The following is a 20,684-nucleotide window of genomic DNA, read 5'->3' on the forward strand; positions in this document are numbered from 1 at the left end:
GCTGCGGGCTGGGGGTGGGAGCCATGGACTCGGCGCCAGCCTTTGCCATGGACAAGCCGTTCGCCCCCGGCGCCGTGCGCGGCCCGGAGCCGCCCGAAAACGCTCAAAGCCGGAAAAACTTCAGCGTCAGCCACCTCCTCGACCTGGAGGAGGTGGCGGCCGGTATGAACGGGACCCCCGCGGCCGGTCCCCCGCCCGCCGGTGGCGGCAAGGCCATCCCGGAGCCGTCGGGAGGCAGCAGCGGCAGCGAGGCAGCGCCCCAGGACGGTGAGTCCCGCCGGGCCGGGAGGGGCTCCGGGCATGGGGCGGCCTTGGGGACGGGGTGTCCCCGCCGTGTCCCCCTGCCCTGCCGCGGGCCGGGCACCCCGGACAAAGGGGGTCGGTGTGCCCCCGTGGTGGGGAGAACTGGGGGAGCGGGGGGAGGCGAGCTGAGAGGTGCCGACCCCCCGACGGCTGGGGCAGAGGGACCCTGCACCATGAGGAAGGGACCCGGGACAGGAGGCACAGGGACCCCCACCCGGGCAGGGGGGAACAGGGACCCCACACCGTGAGGAAGGGACCCGGGACAGGGGGCACAGGGACCCCCACCCGGGACAGGGGGCACAGGGACCCCACACCGTGAGGAAGGGACCCGGGACAGGGGGCACAGGGACCCCCACCCGGGACAGGGGGTACAGGGACCCCCACCAGGGCAGGGGGGCACAGGGACCCCCACCCGGGACACGGGCACAGGGACCCCGCACCGGCCGCCTCCTCGCCGCCACCGGAGCTGTCGGGTCCGGGATGCTCGCGGGAAGTCGGTCGGTGCCGGGCTGCGCGGCCTGCGGGGTCCCCATGTCCCCCGGGGCTCCCGGTCTCGGTTTCCGGGCGCGGGGAGCGGGGGCGGCCCGGCGGGGCCGTGGGGAGCGGGACACAGCGGGGCCGGTCCCGGCATCAGCGGGGACAGAGCCGGGGCTGCGAGAGGAGAGCGGGACCGAGCCGGGACGCGGCTCCACGGCGCTCGGTGCGGGCCCGAGGCGCGTTTTGAACGGGACAATCCCGCTCCATCTCTCCCTCCGCCGGTGCCGCGCATCCCCGCTCCGGTCCTGGAGGGATCGCCCCGTTCCTGTGGCAAAGCCACAGTGCCGACGGCCCCCGGAGCCCCCCGGAGCCCGGTGTCCCCTCGGGACACTGAGGTGACAGAGGAGGCAGAGCCCTGCCATGCCGGGTGCCCTCCCGGGTGCCGTTCCCCAGAGCTGTGTCCCGGCCGGGCTGGGCTGCCCCAGGTTTGTTTTCTACAGCCCCGGGGTGCTGACAGCCCTGCCGAGGTGCACAGCCCGCCCGGGAATCTGTGCTGCTGAAGGGGCTCGGTCCCTTCAGTCCCCCCGTGCTCTCCCTGTCCCCTCCCGTGGCTCCAGACCTGTGCAGGTCTGAAGCATCTTTCTCCAACCCGCAGCTCATTCCCTGCACAACCTCCTCCCTTCGTGCACAGCCCCACTGAGCCCCCAGCCTGCCTCTGCTCACTCTGCTGAGGGCTGGGTGCTGCTTTTTGGGGTGGTATCTGGCATTTTCAGTGCTGTTTTCCACCCTCCCTCCCTTTCCCTTGGGTTCTGTTTGTGCTTTCGGCAGTGGCTGTGGGGCTGTGGGGAGCGTTTCTCCTGCCTGTGGGTCTGTAGGGGGACAGTATTCCTTGTGGGATCAGCACAGCTTTGGGAAACCCAGCCCGCAGGAGTCTCACAGGGCTGTTTGCAAAACAGCAGAGAAACAACAGCCCTGCTGGGCTCCTAATGCACCCAGAGAGCTCAGCGTGGATCCAGCGTGGTGCAAAAAACAGAGCAATGCTGCACGATCACCACAAGCCTGTTCTTCGCCCTAAAAGCCCATTCCTCCCAGGCAGGGGCCCTGGGGTTTGGTCTGCAGATGCCAGCAGTGCTGGCCCATGTGAGATCTGTCCCATTGGCACCTGTCCTGGCAAGCTTGCATGGATGGAGACACCAACAGCATCTGGAGTGCTCTGACAGGCTGACCAGCAGCTGAAGCATTTCTGAGGTTGAAAACTACCTGGGAGTTGAGAGCAGTGGGCAAGAAGAGAACAAGGAAACAGAGACAAGAACCTGTGTGCACGCAAAGCTGGACCTCTGAGACCCTCACCTGCTGCCACTGCCTTAACTGGGATGCAATTTCCTAAATTGAGATGGGGAGACTTGAAACACCAGGCAAATGTCCTGCCTTTGTGAGCATCAGCCTTTTGCTCCAGATCTGCGATGACAGCAAAGGAACTTTTACTGGTAACCTTATCTTTTATTGGCATCCTGAAATAAAACAGCCTCTCAGCATTTGCTCTCATCTTCCTCTTCACCACCGTGGGGATTTTCTGCCAGAGGCAGCTTTGGAGGCCTGCAGCTGGTGGCAGTGGGTTTGTGATGGACACAAGAGGCCACGGAGCCCCTGCATCTCTGCAGGATGTGGCTCTGAGCTCCAGCCAGGAGCTTTGTGCTGCTGGGTTGGGGGAAGAGCAGCCCTGAACCTGCAGTGAAGCTGTGGGACCCCTGCAGCAGGCAGGGCTCTGTGGTGGCAGAGCTGGCACAAGGATCTTTGGGCAGCCCAAGTCTGTCCCAGCAGGCTCCAACCCCAACAAAACCCACTCCCCTTCCCCAGGGAAGCTGCAGGGAGAGGTTTCCATTCCCGAGGGTGGCACAGCCAGAGAAGCTCAGGGCAGGGATTTGTTCTCTGCAGAGGGGATTCAGCCCCTTCTGACCTCACCCAGCCACAGCCCTGCCTGCTGGGGAGGGTGGCTGGAGGCAGCCCCGTGTCCTTGGCACAGCTCTCCTCCAGGAGCCCCTTGCAGGGCTGGCTCATCCCTTCCTGCACTTGGGAGGCTTTTGAGGACCGAAGCCATGCCCAGCTCCCTCTCCAGCCCGGGGGCTGCTCAGCCCTGCCTCGGCCACAGCCCCACACTGGCCCTGAGTGCACCCATCCTCCTAGGACAGTGAATACAAATATCTGTGTAACACATTGCTCCCGTGACACCCAAAAATCAGAAATCCCACAAGCCGGGCAAGAGCAAGGAAAAGTCAACAGGGTGGTGAGAGCTCATTCACACCCTCATCTTCATCTTCATTCTCCCCTGGAGTGGTGCAACAGCCTCCCATGGAAAACCTTCGGCACAACTTCTGAGGTCTTGAAAGCTTGTTCACCTCCTTTCATTAGACTAACAAATAATGTGTAACGCGAAACATCTGTTAACAACAGCCCTTAATGTTCTCAAGATGATAAAGCAGGAGGGTAATTTTAGCCAGCAAGCCTTGACTGATGGCTTTTCAAACAATGAACTTACTTTTGGTGCCGCCTGGGGATGGGAGAGGGAGTTGTGCACTGGCTCCGGCACCGCTTTGGGGCTGAAAACTCAGAAAGAGTCACTTTTGTCACAGCTGAGCTGTGGCCCCTCCAGGGGGATTTTTTGGCATGGGGCAGGCATGCATTGATCATTTATTTGGCTACAGGCACTGGGAGCTGGCAGTGGGATGGGGAGGTGTGGTGGCCCCTGGACATCCCGTTTTCAGAACAGTGCCTGGAGCCCCTTCCTCATCCCCTGGGACCCTCTGACCTGTTCTGGGGCTGTGAGGATGCTGAGCAGAGCAGTGATGAGGAGAAGCAGCACCCAAAGGGGCAGAGGGCATTAAGATGTTGTTACAACAAATTTGCTTCAATTATGTAAACCAGAGCAGCTGAAAAGGGAGCGGAGAGGCAGGGAGGGACAGGGACCTAGTATCAGAGGGGAAAGGGGACTTGGTCCTGGAGTTAAAGTGGTGGCTGATTGCCCCAGGTAGCCCCAAACTCCTCCCAGGGCTTCCTTGAGCAGAGCCATCCCAGCTGATGTCCCTGTGGTGTCCCAGTCCAGGGACTGTGGTGGCCCTGGCTCACCGGACAAGGTTTGGCTGTGCTGCTCTGCCTTCCCAAATACCACTGGTCCCCATCAGCCTTGGACACAGCTCGGGGACACCTTGGTCTCTGTGGCTGTGCTGGCAGGAGGCAGCTCTGTAACACCACGGGCAGGATGTGCCTTTGGGGATGTGCCTTTGGGGTTGTGCCTTTGGGGACATCTGTGCACAGAGATGGCTCAGCCACACTTCACCCCAGCGTCATTAACTCCTGGCTGATTCCCTGTGGGAATTGTCTGATGGATGTGGCTCAGCTTTCCAAGGAGAAGTCCCTGCTGCTCAGGGTGGCACCACCGTGCTTGCCATGGCACGTGGGATGGGGATGGGGTACACTGGAGGGGGGCAGCAGGGCTGGGGGCAGGATTTACAGCACCCATCATCCCCCAGTGTCCCAAAACAGCCCCAGCTGGGGGTGCCTGCCCTCCCAGACCGGCAGACCTGCAGGGCCCTTGCTGGGGACAGTCCCTGTTGGCAGAGCTGGGAATGGTGACAGCTGAAACAGAGGGGGAGGTGAATCCTCCCTGTCCTTGTAAGGCCAGCCCAGCCGGGTGGGTGACACTGGGACAGGAGCTGTCCTTGCTCTCAGTGACACATCACCCTGTCCCCAGTGCCTGCCTGGGGACATCCCCTGGCTGTCCCCATCCCCTGCCTGGGGACATCCCCTGCCTGTCCCCATCCCCTGCCTGTCCCCATCCCCTGCCTGGGGACATCCCCTGCCTGTCCCCATCCCCTGCCTGGGGACATCCCCTACCTGGAGGGCTCTGAGGGCTGCACACCTCAGGACAGGGGTTTTTTCCCCAAGTGCCCATGGGGCTGCTGAAGCAGCATGGCCCCAGGGGAGGGGACAGTGCTGGTCCAGTGTGTGTGCTGGCAGGTCCCCAGTGCAGCCTTCAGCAGCAATTAGTCAGTAAACACCAATTAATCCCTGTGGGAGCTGCCCACCCTGGCCACCTCCCAGCCCTCCACATTTGTTTTTGCTTACTGCAAGGATGGATGGATGGATGGATGATGGATGGATGATGGATGGATGGATGGATGATGGATGGATGGATGGATGGATGATGGATGGATGGATGATGGATGGATGGATGGATGGATGATGGATGGATGGATGGATGGATGATGGATGGATGGATGGATGGATGGATGGATGGATGGATGGATGGATGATGGATGGATGATGGATGGATGGATGATGGATGGATGATGGATGGATGGATGGATGATGGATGGATGGATGGATGATGGATGGATGATGGATGGATGATGGATGGATGGATGATGGATGGATGGATGATGGATGGATGGATGATGGATGGATGGATGGATGGATGGATGATGGATGGATGGATGGATGGATGGATGGTGGATGGATGGATGGATGGATGATGGATGATGGATGGATGATGGATGGATGGATGGATGGATGGATGGATGGATGGATGGATGGATGGATGATGGATGGATGGATGGATGAGGGATGGATGGATGATGGATGGATGGATGGATGGATGGATGGTGGATGGATGATGGATGGATGGATGATGGATGGATGGATGGATGGATGGATGGATGGATGGATGGATGGATGGATGATGGATGGATGGATGGATGGATGGATGGTTGATGGATGGATGATGGATGGATGGATGATGGATGGATGGATGATGGATGGAGGGATGATGGATAGATGATGGATGGAGGGCCTGACAGGTCCCAGCTCACCCAGAGGTTTCCAGCCACTGGCAGGGAGCCCAGCATATCCCAGTCAGGATAAGGGGGCTGTGGGGAGGGGTCCATGCTGTACACCCCAGGCTGATGGACAGGGGACAGCCCCAACCTGCAGCATGTTCTGCAGCCAGACTTCCCCTTCACAGTGGGACACCCTCACTGTGTTTCTTGTCCTGTGTCTCTGCCACAGGACCACTGTCCTGCACATGGTCCCCTGCCCTGGACAAGAGGAAGTTGATTCCTCAGGTGTCATCTGCCCAGAAATCGCTGTGGGGTGGGAGTGTGCTTTGCCATGGCACAAGCAGGATGAAGGGCTGAATGGGGTCAGCACCCTGCAGAACCAGCCAGAGCAGCACAAACCACTGCCAGGCACAGGCAGGGCTGGGTCACAGCTGGAAGAGCCCCCAGGTCTCGTGGAGCTCCTGGCCTGGGGTTCACCCTGGTCCCCCCTCTCTGTGCTTCCCTGTGCCCCCCAGCCCTGAAGGGTGACACACACTCACCATCCCACTCCTCCCCTGGTGACATCCAGCCACCCTCCTGCTCCTCCCGTGGTGACGCTGGGTCACCATCCTGCTCTTCCCTGTGCCCTGGGCTGCTGTCAGGCTCTTACTGACACCAGGGCTCTGATTTGGGGAAAATTTGCCCCGAGATGAGCTGAACACCCCCACCAGGGCTCCAGGCTCCCCCTGCCCCAGCTCGGGGGCTGTGGGCTGGAGAGGGGCCCCTGGAAGTTGCCGTGCCCACGCTGAGCCCTCCCCAGGGCAGGGGGAAGCACATACCAGCACGTTCTGCAGGGCCCTGCGGGGTCCCCACACGTGCTCACTTCTGTGCTGGGAGCTGCTGCCAGAGGGTAGAGGGAAAAAAACCCAAACTCAGGACCCGGGGAGATGGGAACCCTCTGGCTGGGGGAGCCAGAGCTGGAGCAGCCTTGGCTGGGCCAGGAAAATCGCTTTTCTCCCCTTCTCATTGCTGGGATTTTTCTCTGCTCAGCACCCCCAGTGAGCTGGGTTTTGGCAGGCATTGCAGGAGTGGGGGATGCTCCTCTGAAACACTTCCCAGCAGGGAGAATCACGGCGTGACAGTGTCCAGAGGGGACACCAGAGGGGTCCTGCGTGTTGTGGGGACACAAGGCTTTGCCCCACTTCCCTGGGAGCCCTGGCAGCACCCCCTGATGTGCTTTAGTCCCCAGCAGCAGCTCAGACACGCCCTGGCACAGCCGTGCCCAGCCCAGGAGGGTGCTGGGTGCAGGGACACCTTGCCTGTCCCCCCCTGGGCTGTTCTGTCTCTCTCGACCAGGAACAGCTCAGTGCAAGACTATTTCCCCTCTCTTTTGGGCTGTTATTTCAGGGAATGGGGCTGATTCACAGGAAAAATATGAAATTTCGACTCTGTGCAGCCAAGATGGGTGAATTTCAACGAATCAGCATTTTAAGAGAGCCTGGGCGTGTGTCTGTAGCTGGGAGGCTGATGAAATGATTTGGGGCTTTGAGGCTGTGTGTTAGAAACCCTCCTCTCTCCCAGGGAGTGGGGCTGATCTCCCTGATTTCCTCCAGCCAGGGGGGAATTCTCTCCCCAGAGCTGTGAAATCTCTGAGCTGAAGGGATGAGTTGGAGGCAGGATGGGACAGGGGTGCTTTGGGATTGGCAGAGGCTTGGTGTCCCCACACTGGCATCTCATCCCTCCCTGCAGCAGGAGCAGGAGCTGGAGGGAGTTATCATTCCAGGATGGAATTCCTGAGCCAGGGAACTGGGTCAGAACATCCTTTAGAATGCTGGGGCAGTGGGTTAGGCTGGGCTGAGCGAGGGTTTAGACTGGGGTTCATGCTGATCAGGTTTTTCCTTGCTGGAAACAACTGGGAACAGAGTGGAAGTGAGGTGGGCAGAGGCAGCCACCCCCTGCCTGGTCCTGGTGATGCCCAGAAGGGTCAGGGAGGATGGGAACAGCAAAGTTTTGGGGAGAAAGGCCTGATTTGAGGTTTCCAGGCGGTTTTCCGATGCCTGCTGAGCAGGACTGCCCCAAAACTACCAAACTACTTGTTTTTCACTGCACAACCCTAAATTTCCGAGAATTAACACAAAAAAAAATTCCTCCCCTCGCCCTTGAGGCATTCCCGATGTTTGCCTTTGCCCGAGGGACACATGACCGCGGGCGATGTTTTCCAGCCTTCCCACGGCTGACGAAACGCGCTGTCCGTGCTCAGCATCCCCGGCAGAGCCTCCCTGCCCGGTGCTGCCCCGGGAGAGCCCCGGCACCGGCTGGGCACGGCTGGGCACGGCTGGGCACGGGAGGCGCGGTGCCGGCAGCTCCCGGTCCGCACTGGGGGAATTCGGGCTGAATGGGATGCTGGTGTTGCAGGAATTGGGGGGTTGCTCCAGTTTGTGGGGGAATGGAACCATCCTGGGCATATCGGGGGACAGGCGGGGTCCCCTTTGCCCTCTCGTCCCCTTTGCCCCTCGTCCCCGTTGTCCCCTCGTCCCCTGCTCCGCGCACGGTGCGGCTGCAAACGGCAGCTGGGAGGGTGTTAATTGAGCAGGAGAGATAATGAGGCTGCGGTGCCGCTCTTTCCTGCGGGTTTGGGGGGCAAACAGCCCCCGGGAGGCTGGGCAGGGCTGGGGGGACATTCAGGTCCCGGGGGATGCCTCTGGGAGCCTCCGGAGAGCGGCAGCGCCAGCCGCCGGCCCCCTCCCCTTCCCTCCTCATCCCCCTTTGAGTGCTCGTAATAAAGCAGCTTTTCAGCTGCGGCTGCAGTGATAGATCAGGAAGAATTGTATGAGTCTATTAAAGTCTGTGTGTCTCTGAATGGAGACTGCGGCTAAGCCAGGCGCCAGGCTCGCGCATTGAACCAGATGTGGAGAGGCGCCATCCTTTCCAGCCACTGAATCCGAGAGGCTGCCGGCTTCACACGCAAGGAAACTGCAGTGCACATGGCCGGGGAGCCGGGGGAGCGGCGGGGAGCGCATGGCAGCGGGCCGTGGGGAGGGGGCACGGCCCCGAGCCCCGCAGCCCGGCCGGGGCAGCGCCCCCTCCCCACGGAGCCAGCCCGGGCTGGGCACGGCCCCGGGGGGAGCTGGGCTGAGCCCGGGGCTGGGCACGGCGTTGCGGTGTGGGTTTGGAGGGGCTGCTTTGCACCCCGAGGTGTGCAGGGGTCGGCATTGTGCCGGGGCATGGCTGGGGTGGGGGTTGTGCTGCACCCCAAAGCGTGCAGGGCACTGCCAGGTGTGTGTGCTGGGGTTCCTTGGCACCCCAAACTGTGCAGGGCACTGCCAGGTGTGTGTGCTGGGGTTCCTTGGCACCCCAAGGTGTGCAGGGCACTGCCGGGTGTGTGTGCTGGGGTTCCTTGGCACCCCAAACTGTGCAGGGCACTGCCAGGTGTGTGTGCTGGGGTTACACTGCACCCCAAACTGTGCAGGGCACTGCCGGGTGTGTGTGCTGGGGTTCCTTGGCACCCCAAGGTGTGCAGGGCACTGCCAGGTGTGTGTGCTGGGGCTCCTTGGCACCCCAAAATGCACAGGGCACTGCCGGGTGTGTGTGCTGGGGTTACACTGCACCCCAAACTGTGCAGGGCACTGCCGGGTGTGTGTGCCAGGGTTACACTGCACCCCAAACTGTGCAGGGCACTGCCAGGTGTGTGTGCCAGGGTTACACTGCACCCCAAAGTGTGCAGGGCACTGCCAGGTGTGTGTGCCAGGGTTACACTGCACCCCAAAGTGTGCAGGGCACTGCCGGGTGTGTGTGCTGGGGCTCCACAGCACCCCAAAGTGTGCAGGGCACTGCCAGGTGTGTGTGCTGGGGTTACACTGCACCCCGAAATGTACAGGGCACTGCCAGGTGTGTGTGCTGGGGCTCCTTGGCACCCCAAAGTGTGCAGGGCACTGCCAGGTGTGTGTGCTGGGGCTCCTTGGCACCCCAAGCTGCTCAGACCACTGCAGGGGTGGCATGTGGCACTGAGCCATCCAGGGGAGCCACGCTGTGCCCCAGGTCCTGCAGGGTGCTGCCAAGCTGGGGGTTGTGCTGCACCCCAGGGTGCACAGGACACTGCCAGGGGTGGCTTGGGGGTGGCAGCAGCAGCGAGGGTGCAGGGGAGTGCCTGGGGGACCCCAGGCACAGCACTGGGGTGCAAAGGGACTGATCCTGCAGCAGCTGAGGAGGGCACAGGATGGGTCACGGGCAGCTCCTGTCCCCTGACCCTCTGTGCTCCAGAGAGAAGACAAAAAGGACAGAAGGAAGGCAGGAAGGACAGACAGATGTCATCCTGCTGGGGCCAGCTGTGGCAGGGGAACCCATGGATCCCCTGTCCCCACAGAGGGGTGAAGCAGAGTCTGTGCAGGGGACACAGGTGACATGGGGACGGCCACTGCAGGGCTGGGCTGGGGCAGCTGCCACGCTCCTGCCTCACCAGTTTCACTTTCTCATCTGGGCTGGCCACATGGCTGTAATTTGGGGGTTGTAAATACCTCAGGGGAATTCTTAAATTTAAAAAAAACTGTTTTCGTTTAAATTAAAAGACACTCAAGCATTTCTATTAGTATTAGAGGTTTATAAAACTTAAAACAAATGTTGAAACTAAACTACCAGGCAACGTCCACTTCTGGAAGCGCTCTGCAAGTTTGACACGACCCAGCTACCCCTTGGGCAGTAATTTTTAATTCTGTGAGAGTGTCAGGGTGCCCAGAGTGGCAGGAGGGTGCTTGGTCTCCCTGGGGACCTGCAGGGGATGAAGGCTTGGAGGGATGAGGGTGAGGTCTCAGCTCTGCTGAGCTTTGTAGGAGCAGGACCTTGATGTTCCTGTCTCCATCCTGTCCTCCCCATGGCTGGCTCCTGCCCCCAGTGACCTGTGATCCTGTCCCCACTGTCCCCACTGTCCCCACTGTCCCCACTGCCCCTGCCATCCCCACCGTGCAAGGTTCTGCTGTAACCTGGAAACAGTTAACCAGGCTGGGGTTAAATAAATAAATAAATAAATAAATAAAAAAGATATGAGCCACTTATTAAAATGAATGTTTTACAATAAATTTGGCGAGAGGCCACCGACCTCAAATGAGAAGCAGACTGGAGGACAGCGATGCTGCTGGCAGGGGCTCCCGGGACGTCTGAGCGTGCAGGGCCCACGAGGGACCCTGGAGAGGGGCTGGGCTGGGCTCCCAGGGCTGGGCTGGGCTCCCAGGGCTGGGCTGGGCTCCCAGGGGGGCTCACACCACCCCACGCCCCAGCCAGATGTGCTGGTGTCCAGCTGTGCAGGGGGCTCTCAGCAGGTGCTGGCGCTCACTGATCCCATGGGTGCTCAGGGATTTGCTGGCCTGGTGTGAAAAACACCCTTTTGGCCTCAAAAAAAAGAAAAGGGGGCTTGTGGCAGTGGGCAGCAGGAGGGGACGTGGTGGGAATTGTCATCATTCCCCCTGTCCCTGCCTGCCTCCTTCCCCCCTTGGCAGTGACCCTGAAGCAATGGGGTCTCTGCTTGAGCCTCGTGGGGCTGGTGTTGGGTTTCAGTGCCAGATGCCACTGGGGCTGGCTTGCTTGGGCTTTTGCCTATTAAATTTCACAAAACCACTTTTTTGGGGGGGCTGGGGAGGAGAGGAAGGCTGGGATTGCCATGCCAGGGGTCCCTGGCCGGGAGCCAGCCCTCCACACAACGTTCCTGCTATGCAGCCCCGGCTGATTTAGTTTTATTTTTCAAACACTGAGCAAAAGTCCCAGCGAGCTCTCAACACCGTGATGGCCTGAGGCACTCCCCATCCCCTGCCCAGCCCCCGGGAAAACTCACTTTGCAGTTAAATCCAGGATTTTGGTGCTGCTCTGCAAGACAAGCGAGTGCCACTCCTGAGCCAGTGCTTGCACAAGTCTCATTAGTGTTAATTAATTACACATCTGTGCCCTGTTGGGAAGCCAGGTAACCTGTTATATCACACGTTGGCACCTCTGTGGCTGCATCGTGGATGCACCAAAGGGTGCCTGGAAGGGCTGCAGGATGGGAAGGGAGGCAGCGTGTGCCCTGCAGGGCAGCAGGGTCTGGATCTGTCCCCCCACCCCAGGGGCCGTGGGGAGCCACCGTGGCTGCCCCTCTGCCCAGACCCCTCGCTGTGGTGCCTGGGGCTGACCCAAATCCCAGCATTTTGGCCACAAATGTGCTCTGTGCTGGCTGTTTCCCTGAGGAGATTCACACATTCACTGGGCTGTTTAAGGAGCTGGCCGAGTGGGGAGGCTGCACCCCCAAGGGGCAGCGTCCCCAGGAGCACCCCAGGGTGCTGCAGGGCTGTGAGGGGCAGGAGAGCCCAGGCACTGCTGCCATCCCAGCCCAGCAGGGTCTCCTGGCTGGGAGATGAAAGCAGGCTCTGCAGGGAATGTCTCCTTGCCGGGAAGGCTCCTGGCTGGTGCTGGCTGGGGGAGAGCCAGAGCCTTTTGTTGGTCCCTGGGCCTCCACCGTGGGGGTTGGCAGATCCACAGGAGAACAAAATGAAAATTCCTGCTCCCCCGTTGGTCGGGGCTGCTCGGAACTTGGCTTGGATCAGTCAAACCCACCACGCTGCCTTTTCCTGAGGCACTTGGCTGTGCTGGGAGGGCTTTGGCTCCTGCCACCCCCAGCCCTGCAGCCACAATGATCCGCCTGAGGAGCCCTTTGGTCTGGCACAGCCTCTCAGAGCATCCCTGGGTCAAGCCAGGAGCATCCATCCCATCTGTCCTGCCTCCCCCTCTCCCTCTCAGCATTTGCAGGGGACATGCAGACTGGCACCACTGTGATGAGTTTTTGGAGGCTCTGTGTGACCCCATCCCCAGACAAGAAAAGAGAGACCCCAGAGGGGTGCAAACCCCTTTGAGCTGCACGTTCCCCTGCCGTGAGCAGGGAAGATGCCAGACCCTGCCAGACCCTGGCCTCTCAAAGCCACCGTACCCAGCCAATCCCTGCAGACACTGGGCTTCCCAGGAGCCTTTCCTCCTCGCCGTGCCATTCCTTGAGGGGCAGTTTGGGCACTCTCTGTGGGGCAGCAGCCCAGCTTTGCCCCAGCTCCGCTCCTCCGCAGCTCCATCCCCTCGGAGCGCCGACACAATGGAGCAGCGGTGGCTCTGGAGCCGGGACAGCCCATTGTGTCGGGCTCCTGTGAACCCACGGGACGCTCCTGGCAGCTCCTGAAAGCCCCGAGCCAGGCTGGGGTCACCCCACGCCGGCACAGCCCTGGGAGGGAACATTTCTCTTGCAGAGCACCGAGCCCAAGGGATGCGCTCGGGTCCGGGCTGGCTGCCCTGGGCTGGTGCCACCTCCGGGGCACTGCCGGGCAGTCTGAGCCCCACAATGGCCCCACAATGGCCCCACAGTGGTCCCACAGTGGCCCTGGCTCCGGCTCCCGGGGTGCAGGAGCCAGGCGGGTGGGGAAGCACAGCGAGAGGCTGGGCCAGTCCCGTGGCTCTCGGGGCTGTGTCTGGAGCACTCGGGGGTGCTGGCACTGCCAGGCTCTGTGGCTGCACTGGGCATGGGGCCAGGAGGCTGCGGTGCATCCAGGGAGCCTGGCAGCAGGATGTGTCCCTGTCACCTTCCCCAGAGGCCTGTCCCAGGCAGTGCCCAGCCCAGGTAAAGGTGGGTGGTGGCACCGTCTGTCCCAGATCCCTGGGAGAGAGGACAGGAATTTCTTGTGCTGCTCCTTTACTCCCACCAGAGCTTTGTGGCCAAAGATGTTCCCCAGCCCCTTCCCGAGGCTTGACAGCATCCCACCTACCCTGCCTCCTCCTTCAGGGAATGTGGCTGCAATTAATTCATTAAAAGCTTCCGCTGACGCAGGGGCTGGCTGTGCCAGAACACCATTCCTGGGGCCTGCCTCAGCTGGGTGAGCGCTGTGCTGGGCTGTGCAGGAGCCCCTGGCTGGGGCAGCAGCCTCTGGCACGGTGGGAAGTGCTGGGAATGTTCAGGGGCTCCTGAGCACAGGGCTTTGCTGCAGCCCTGTGGGTTCCAGCAGCTTTCAGCTTCCAGGGCATCCTCTGTAAATCACAGCACCAGACTTGGCTGGCTGGTTCCTCACCTGGCGTCTCCAGCATCTGCTTCCCTTCTTCATTCTTTTCGTCATCTTCCTCCTTCCTCACTGTGACTTCCTGATCTTCTCCCTCTTGTGCACCTGGGTTTTGCAGCACGGCTGCCCTTTCAGCAGGGCCATGGAGAGCCAGCTCTGAATCCACTCCCAGCTCTCAGCAGTGAATTTGGTGCCTCATTCTGGGCTGGAGCCATCCCTAAGGGAAGCAGTTTCTCATGACACGGGGATCTTCCTTTTAATAATCTTTCTTTTCCCAGTAACCATCTAAGCATCGTGTTCCCAGTGCATTTGCTGCACTAATAATGAGCTGAAAAAAGGCTTCAGTGCCACCTCTGGGTTACCAGCACGGGCTGGGCACATCCCCACGGGGATGCAGGGATCTTCAGCATCTTCCTGGTGTGTTCTGGCTTTAGCTGGACGTGCTGTGATGGGTGCTCAGACACCACCCACCATTCAGGGGTGCAAGGGGAAAACCTCCTGGGCTCTGGGGCTGCAGCACTGCTGGGCAGGATCTTCCCAAAAATGGTGTGTCTGTGTGGCTGGGGGTAGCAAGCTGTGGTGCTGGGTGGTTTCTGGCTGGTGCAGAGGCAGCTCTATAACCATAAAACAGGCTGCTGCTGCCTGTCAGTGAGCACAGGCTAAGGCCCCCCCGGGACAGCCTTGGCCTCTTTCTTGGTCCAGGCTTTTGCTGCTCCTTTTTAACAGAGACACTTTTCCCCCAGCAAAACTGGCAGCCTGTAAAAACGTGTCAGCGTTTCAGTTTTTTCACAATTAATGAGGTGAAACATCCTCGGAAACATTTCGCTGTAATGTTTCTCCAGTAGCTGGGACTTGCCCCTCTCTTAAATTTTTCATGTGGGCCACTTGAGCCGGGAAAGTTTCCTTCGGACTCAGCACATTTGGACCCCCCCAGCTCCAGGCTCCCCCCAGAGCCTTCAGCATTCCCGGGGTCTTGGCGAGGCTGGGCTGGGCTGGAGGGGGACAGGGAGGGGCAGGGGGTCAGGATGAGGAGGTGGGAGCCTTGTCCCAGCAGTGGGAGCCTGGGGAGGGGCTGGCAGCCCTTGTTCCCCAGGGACACCCCGTCCCCCACATCCGTGGCTGTTCCCAGGATGGGTTTGGACCTCGCAGCATCATGCCAAGTAAAGCTGGGGCTGGCATCCTGAGGGCAGGGCTTGGTGGCCCCAAAAGCTTCTCCCCTGGGTATTGGGGTGGAACTATGCAGAAAATGGGGTGAAACTATGCAGAAAATTGGGTGGAACTATGCAGAAAATGGGGTGGAACTGTGCAGAAAATGGGATGGAACTCTGCAGAAAATGGGGTTTCACCGATGGGGTTTTGCCCCCAGGCTGGTGCTGTGGTGCTCCTGTGCACCCAGGCTGGGCTGGTGGGTGGGTGCAGGAAAGGCAGGGTACCTGGGTGACTCAGCTGTGCAGGGGCAGGTTCCTGGCTGCCCCCCAGGCTTTCCAAGGTGATTTGGGGAGATTAATTGTGGTGTAGGCATCTCCCACCATCCCTTCTGCCACAAACCCTGTCCTTCCTGTGCCCATGAGCAGGGACAAGTGCCCAGCTTCCCTTTGGCCTCTGGATCATCCCTCCTGCTGTCCCTCCTCCCTGAAAAGCCCTGGAAAAACCCCACCAGGTTCCCAGGCTGTTCCCAACTACACCCCAAGGCAGGGCAGTGTGGAAGTGGCTGCTGGAAAGGGGGGTCCCCTACACTGGGCCCCCCCAAGTCACACCTTGGCTTTGGGTGCCTCAGCTGAAGGTGGTGGAGCAGAAGGGAGCTGGAGCGGGCACACACCGTGCAGGAGCAGTTCCCAAAGCCCAGAGCTTTGCCCCACTCGCTCGCCGTGGCATGATTTAGAGGAGCAGTTAAACAATTGCACATGCAGCTCTGGCAGACGTCACCGCCCCGGCCCTCCCCGCTCCCCCGAGTGCAGAAAGGATGAAGGGAGTGCACATGTTTACCGAGAGAGACCATGGGAGAAACGAAAGACATTGTTTTTCCAAAGGATTTCTTGGCTGTAAAAGACCTCCACCACCCTGCGGCTTCCCTGATGAAGGCCCAGCGTTAATTTGTTAAATCCACATCAAGTGCCCAGAGAACCCGTTGTTTATTTTTGCTAATTCAGCCGGCCGAGATCAAATTGGGGTTTTATTTGTTAAGGATAAACCTTAATTAATAAAAGCTATTTATTTGGCTAGAGCCGGCCGCAGCCTGAGGGTCAGATATGCCACGATCATTATTTCAAGTAAAACAAACCCAAAATGTCTCTCAACAGTTTGAAAAACGTAGAAACTTAGAGGGCTGAATTTATTTGTCTTAGGAAGAATTTACAGCTAATTCCCTCCAGGCTATTTCAACCCTTAAATTATACCCGAGAAGAAAAAAGGAGGAAAAAAATGCCATTCCAGGCGTAGTAGGGAAGTAAATGGTACAGCAGATTTGATCATTTTGGCTGGGGGGGGTGTGAAAAATTTAAAGCTTAAAGGGTCTTTGGCAAACTGCTAGCAAATAAATGGAACGTGTGAAATAATTTAATGACAGAAAACGTTTCAGAGCCGTGGGGGCTGCGGTGCAGTGGAAAATGAAACACGTTGGAGGAGATGTAGCCTGGACTTTTTGCATGAGAGGGTTGAACTTGCTGCCTTCTGGCCTGAAAAACGGGGGGATTTGCACCCTAAAGCCACGTGGTAGAGTTGGAGTCAGTGAATTTGTCCCAGGATGGGGTGGGACTGATGGGGAGTGGGTTTGCAGCATCCCCTGGGAAGAGACAGGCTGGCCCTGGCTGAAGTGAGCACCTGGGGTGGCAGGGTGGTGCTGGGCAAACACCACGCTCTGGATGAGTATTTTGCAAATAAACCCCCCAAACTGGGTGTCCAGAGGGGAGACTGAGACATGGCTGGCAGTACAGCCCATCCCTGAAAGGCATCCCAAGGGAGGATCCCTGCCTGGTTTCTGGGGTCAGACTGGTGAGCTGCTGGGGTTGTGGGTGCTGCTGGGTCTGGATCACAGCTGAGGCCATTTACTGTGCAGAATGGAGCTGTAAGTCAAACCCAAAGCCTTGGTGAAATCCAGTGAAAATTGCCTCTTCAGAGTGCTCAGCAGCAGCTGTGGCAGGCTGGGAGATGATCCTGCCAGTGTAAGGGCAAGCCCAGCAGCAAGGCTGAGACCCTGAGTCCTTCCTGTGGAGAACTGATGGCAGCACAGAGGGAAAAGGCAGCAGTGGAGGAGGGGGCTTGGTCGGTGCCCAGCTGAGCCAGCACAGCTCTGACCCGGGGGTGGTGCTGCCTGTGCTCCCAAGTTCTCCCTGGGGCACAGTCCAGGCTTGCCAGCACTGGTGCTCCCACAGGGAGAAGGGTTTTGGGGTGACTCCCAGCTCCCCATGGCATCTGTAGGGCACGGAGCTGTCCCCAGGCTCTCTGCAGCTTCTGAGCAGCACAGCCCAGAGAGGAGGCTGGAGGTTGTCCAGGCCACATCCAGCACCCCAAAACTCATCCACATCACGGGTGAAAAGTCTCCTGTCTTTCCTAACAGTCTGGGGCAATTTAAGGCTTTTTTGTGATGCACACTGGGCCCATCCTGCTCTGTGCAGAGCCCCTGAGCCTCCCTCTCCCCATCCTCCCCCGCATGTCATCTTTCGTTACTCAGTAATGTTATCCCCCCTGTTTTCCCCCTTTCCCTGCAGTTCTTTTCCTTTCAGCGGAAATTGTAATCAGTGGAAGATAAATACAGGGGAGGTGGCTGGGGGGAAGGCTCAGGAGCCCCTCTGACCTCAGGGTTGGCCAACCAAACTGGTCCCTTCAGCCCAAATGAACCCCCAAATTATACCTGGAAAGGAAAGGTTTGGCTTTCTCCATAGCCTCCCCAAGCACTGCTCTGGACAGAACAATGATGGTGGGAAGCTGGTTTTAACTTTGTTAAATTACAAACTCTTATTCCTGGGAGCCCATCGGGCTGGGGAACTGGTTTCCAATTCCTCCATCAAGGTGTCAGCAGGTCTGGTTAAATCCAAGTCCCACTGATGGCAGTGAGAGGACAGGGAGTCTTCAGGGGACCCAGCTCATCCCCCTTCCCATTCCTTCTCTGATGCCACGGAGGATTTAGCCATGCTCATTTTTGGGAAGCTGATTTGGGGTTATTTAGGCATCTCTGATGGAGGAGATCCAGCCTAACTGTGCACTGCAACCTGTCAGACACTCACCACCAGCAATTAGGGTGGCATCTGCCTGGTCCCACAAGCCTGCAGTGCCTGAGCTAATGAGGAAAAGGTGCTGGTGCATTACCAGGGCTCATCCCCAGGCAGAGCAGAGGATCCAGGCAGGCACTGCATGTGTGGAGCTGCCTCCCTGCCACAGAGAGATGCCCTGGAAAAGGTGTGCAAGGTCCCTCCTCTAAAAGCAGAAACAGGGGCTGAGCAAAATGCCCCAGAGCTGGCATGGCCCAGGGTTTGCAGGCCTCCAAAATCCCAGGAATTGCTGGTGCTTGGACACATCCTGATCCAAGTCGTCTTAAACCTGGACCCCAGCGTGACTGCCAGCCCCCTATGGGAAGCACTCAGCAGCACTTGTCTCCTGTGGCTCTTTGGCTCTTCCTTTTGTGGGTTTGAGGATATAAAGACCAGCCAGAAATGTGGCCAGACCCTACAGAACTGGATTGAGAGTTAATCTTAAAAAACTTTCCTCCTCCTCCTTTCTTTCAGCCAAATTAGAGTGGGCAAGGGAGATCGTGACTATGGAAAAGTCTTATAGCCAGGTTGAAATTGAGGATGAAGCCAAAGGGGTTTATAAATTTTATTTATACATTTCCCAGGGTTCTGTTGAAATCATTGCCAGTTTGGTGAGGGGCAGTGGGTGCCCTTGTGACTAGACCTTTTGAACCAAAGCCTGATCTACCACTTCCCCAGAAGCCCCGTGGCATGGTCATAAACCCACAAGGAAACCTCTCACCCTGTTACATCCTGCAGCTCTTTCCCAGCCTGGTGGTTCCCATTTCAGTCCCAAGCTCCCAGAAAACTCAGGGACAGCCATGGCTGGACTTCATGTATTTTAATCCAGCAGCTCGTTAGCTCGCTGAAGGAAAACAGGACCAAAAAAGGAGTTTCACTAAAAGGGGCAACTGGAAACAGAGACTGGCAGAACATTTGAAGCTGCAGGAGGAAGTGCTGGAGGGAATTCTGAGAATTTTATTTGTGAGCCTTTGGACACGATTGGTGGCAAAGGGCAGCCCATGGTTTCCTGGCTGGGGAAAGGGTCTCAAACCCACACGTATTTCAGGCACTGTCCATTGTGTCTTCACCCAACCAAGAAGGCCATGTCCAAAATACAAGATCAAAGATTGCTGATGGCCAACCAAGGCCAAGTTGCACTTACAGCACAATTAAAGACCCAGAGAAATGCCAGTGGCTGCAGAGAGGCCTTGGGAGAATGGTGTAGTTGGGCACACAGGAGTCCTAGGGACTTGATGAAAAACTTATTGTTGGATGTTTCATGGCTTGAATTATTCAGAGTTAAGGTGTAAGAAGGTTTTTCTGGCCTTAAAGATCTTGGAAATTTCCTCTTGCTCAACAGCTTGATGGTGTCTTGAAACAGCAGAGTTAATGCCCCTTCCAGTAGATTTTGTTTGTTGCTCAAGCATTATCTGAAAATGCTAGACTTATTAAATAAGTATCACGATTAATATTATTAGCAAGTATTTAATTTGTGAGAATACTCAGGGAGTGGTGAGTTCTGCCACCCTGGCCTCTGCAAGGATATAGAGCAGAAAGCCCCAACATACCCCTGCCATGAATCAGAATGTCATAAAATTATTAACATTTCAAATAATGCCAGAATGCTTTCCCACCAGTAGGTACAGATTGGATCCAGATGCTTTATTAAGAGAAAGAACCATTAACCAGTACCTCCACAAGGGAGAAGAACAGCGAGCTGTGCTCCCCACGAAGCCTTTGCAGGCAGCTCACTGACTGGGTGTCTCGGAAAAAGGCTTCACAAAATTGCCCAAACCTTATGATATTAGTGACAAAGAGGAGATTAATCTCAGCCTGGCTGACAGCCCAAGATCAATACTGAGAAACCAGACTACACCCTCAGCTTCATGTTTCCATGAGCCAGCAAAGCCAGAAATAAACACTGCGGAGGCTGGGCCCTGCGAGACGCGGTGCCGCTCGTTCCGAGCTCTGAGGAGCAGGGCTGGAAGAGCAGATGCTTGGCTGCAGTCCTGTGTCACCTTGGGGACATGCCACAGCTGGGGCCTCGGGGGGTGCTGGAGGTGGGAGCTGAGGCTCACATCTTGGGGGTGTTTTGGTGCTGAATTTTCATCACCATTCCTGAAAGCCTGACTTAAAGTCTCAGCGAGAGCTGAGCTCCAGTTTGGATCAAGTGCAGCCCCAGAATACTGAGACAGGTATTCAAAATCAGCTCAGCATGGTTTTAGCCAGATGTGAAACCACCAGAGGCCTTGGTGAATTTTGGGGTTAACCCTAAGCTCCAGCAGGTCCCAAAACAGGTTTTGATTCTCATGGGCATCACAGGTTTTGATTCTCATGGGCATCACAGGTTTTGATTCTCATGGGCATCACAGGGCTGCACGTACCCCCACAGAGCCCCAGGTGCCTGGAGGGACATGGCTGGCACAGAGCAGGACATGCAGACCCCCGGGGGGGCTTGGGCTTGGCTGGGTTGTGGGGTCTCACACGGGTCTGGCTCTCATGTGGCTTCTTCCTTCCCCACAGGAGAGAGCCTGAGCCCCAGCTGCGGGGCAGCCAAGAGGAAGAAGAAGCAGAGGAGGAACCGCACCACGTTCAACAGCAGCCAGCTGCAGGCTCTGGAGAGGGTCTTCGAGAGGACGCACTACCCCGACGCCTTCGTGCGGGAGGAGCTGGCCAGAAGGGTCAACCTCAGCGAGGCCAGAGTCCAGGTGAGCACAGGTTTGTGTGGGACAAAACAGCGCGTCTGCCTCGCCCAGGCAGCAGCAGGGACTGTCCCCTCCCTTGTTTCATCCTGCACATCACCGTGACCC

General features: G+C 58.2%; 1 protein-coding gene across 2 annotated transcripts in view; it reads left to right on the forward strand.

Moving 5' to 3' along the window:
• PRRX2 (paired related homeobox 2) overlaps positions 1-20,684 on the forward strand; it is a 24,103-nt gene continuing 3,419 nt past the window's right edge. For both annotated transcript variants that reach the window (XM_064393376.1, XM_064393378.1), the window contains exons 1-2: positions 1-267; positions 20,398-20,582. In XM_064393376.1, coding sequence (XP_064249446.1) covers positions 24-267; positions 20,398-20,582 — 429 coding nt within the window. In that variant the 5' untranslated portion in view covers positions 1-23. The remainder of the gene's footprint in view (positions 268-20,397; positions 20,583-20,684) is intronic.

The sequence above is a fragment of the Passer domesticus genome, chromosome 18 (genome assembly GCF_036417665.1).
Source record: "Passer domesticus isolate bPasDom1 chromosome 18, bPasDom1.hap1, whole genome shotgun sequence".
Classification (NCBI taxonomy): Eukaryota; Metazoa; Chordata; class Aves; order Passeriformes; family Passeridae; genus Passer; species Passer domesticus.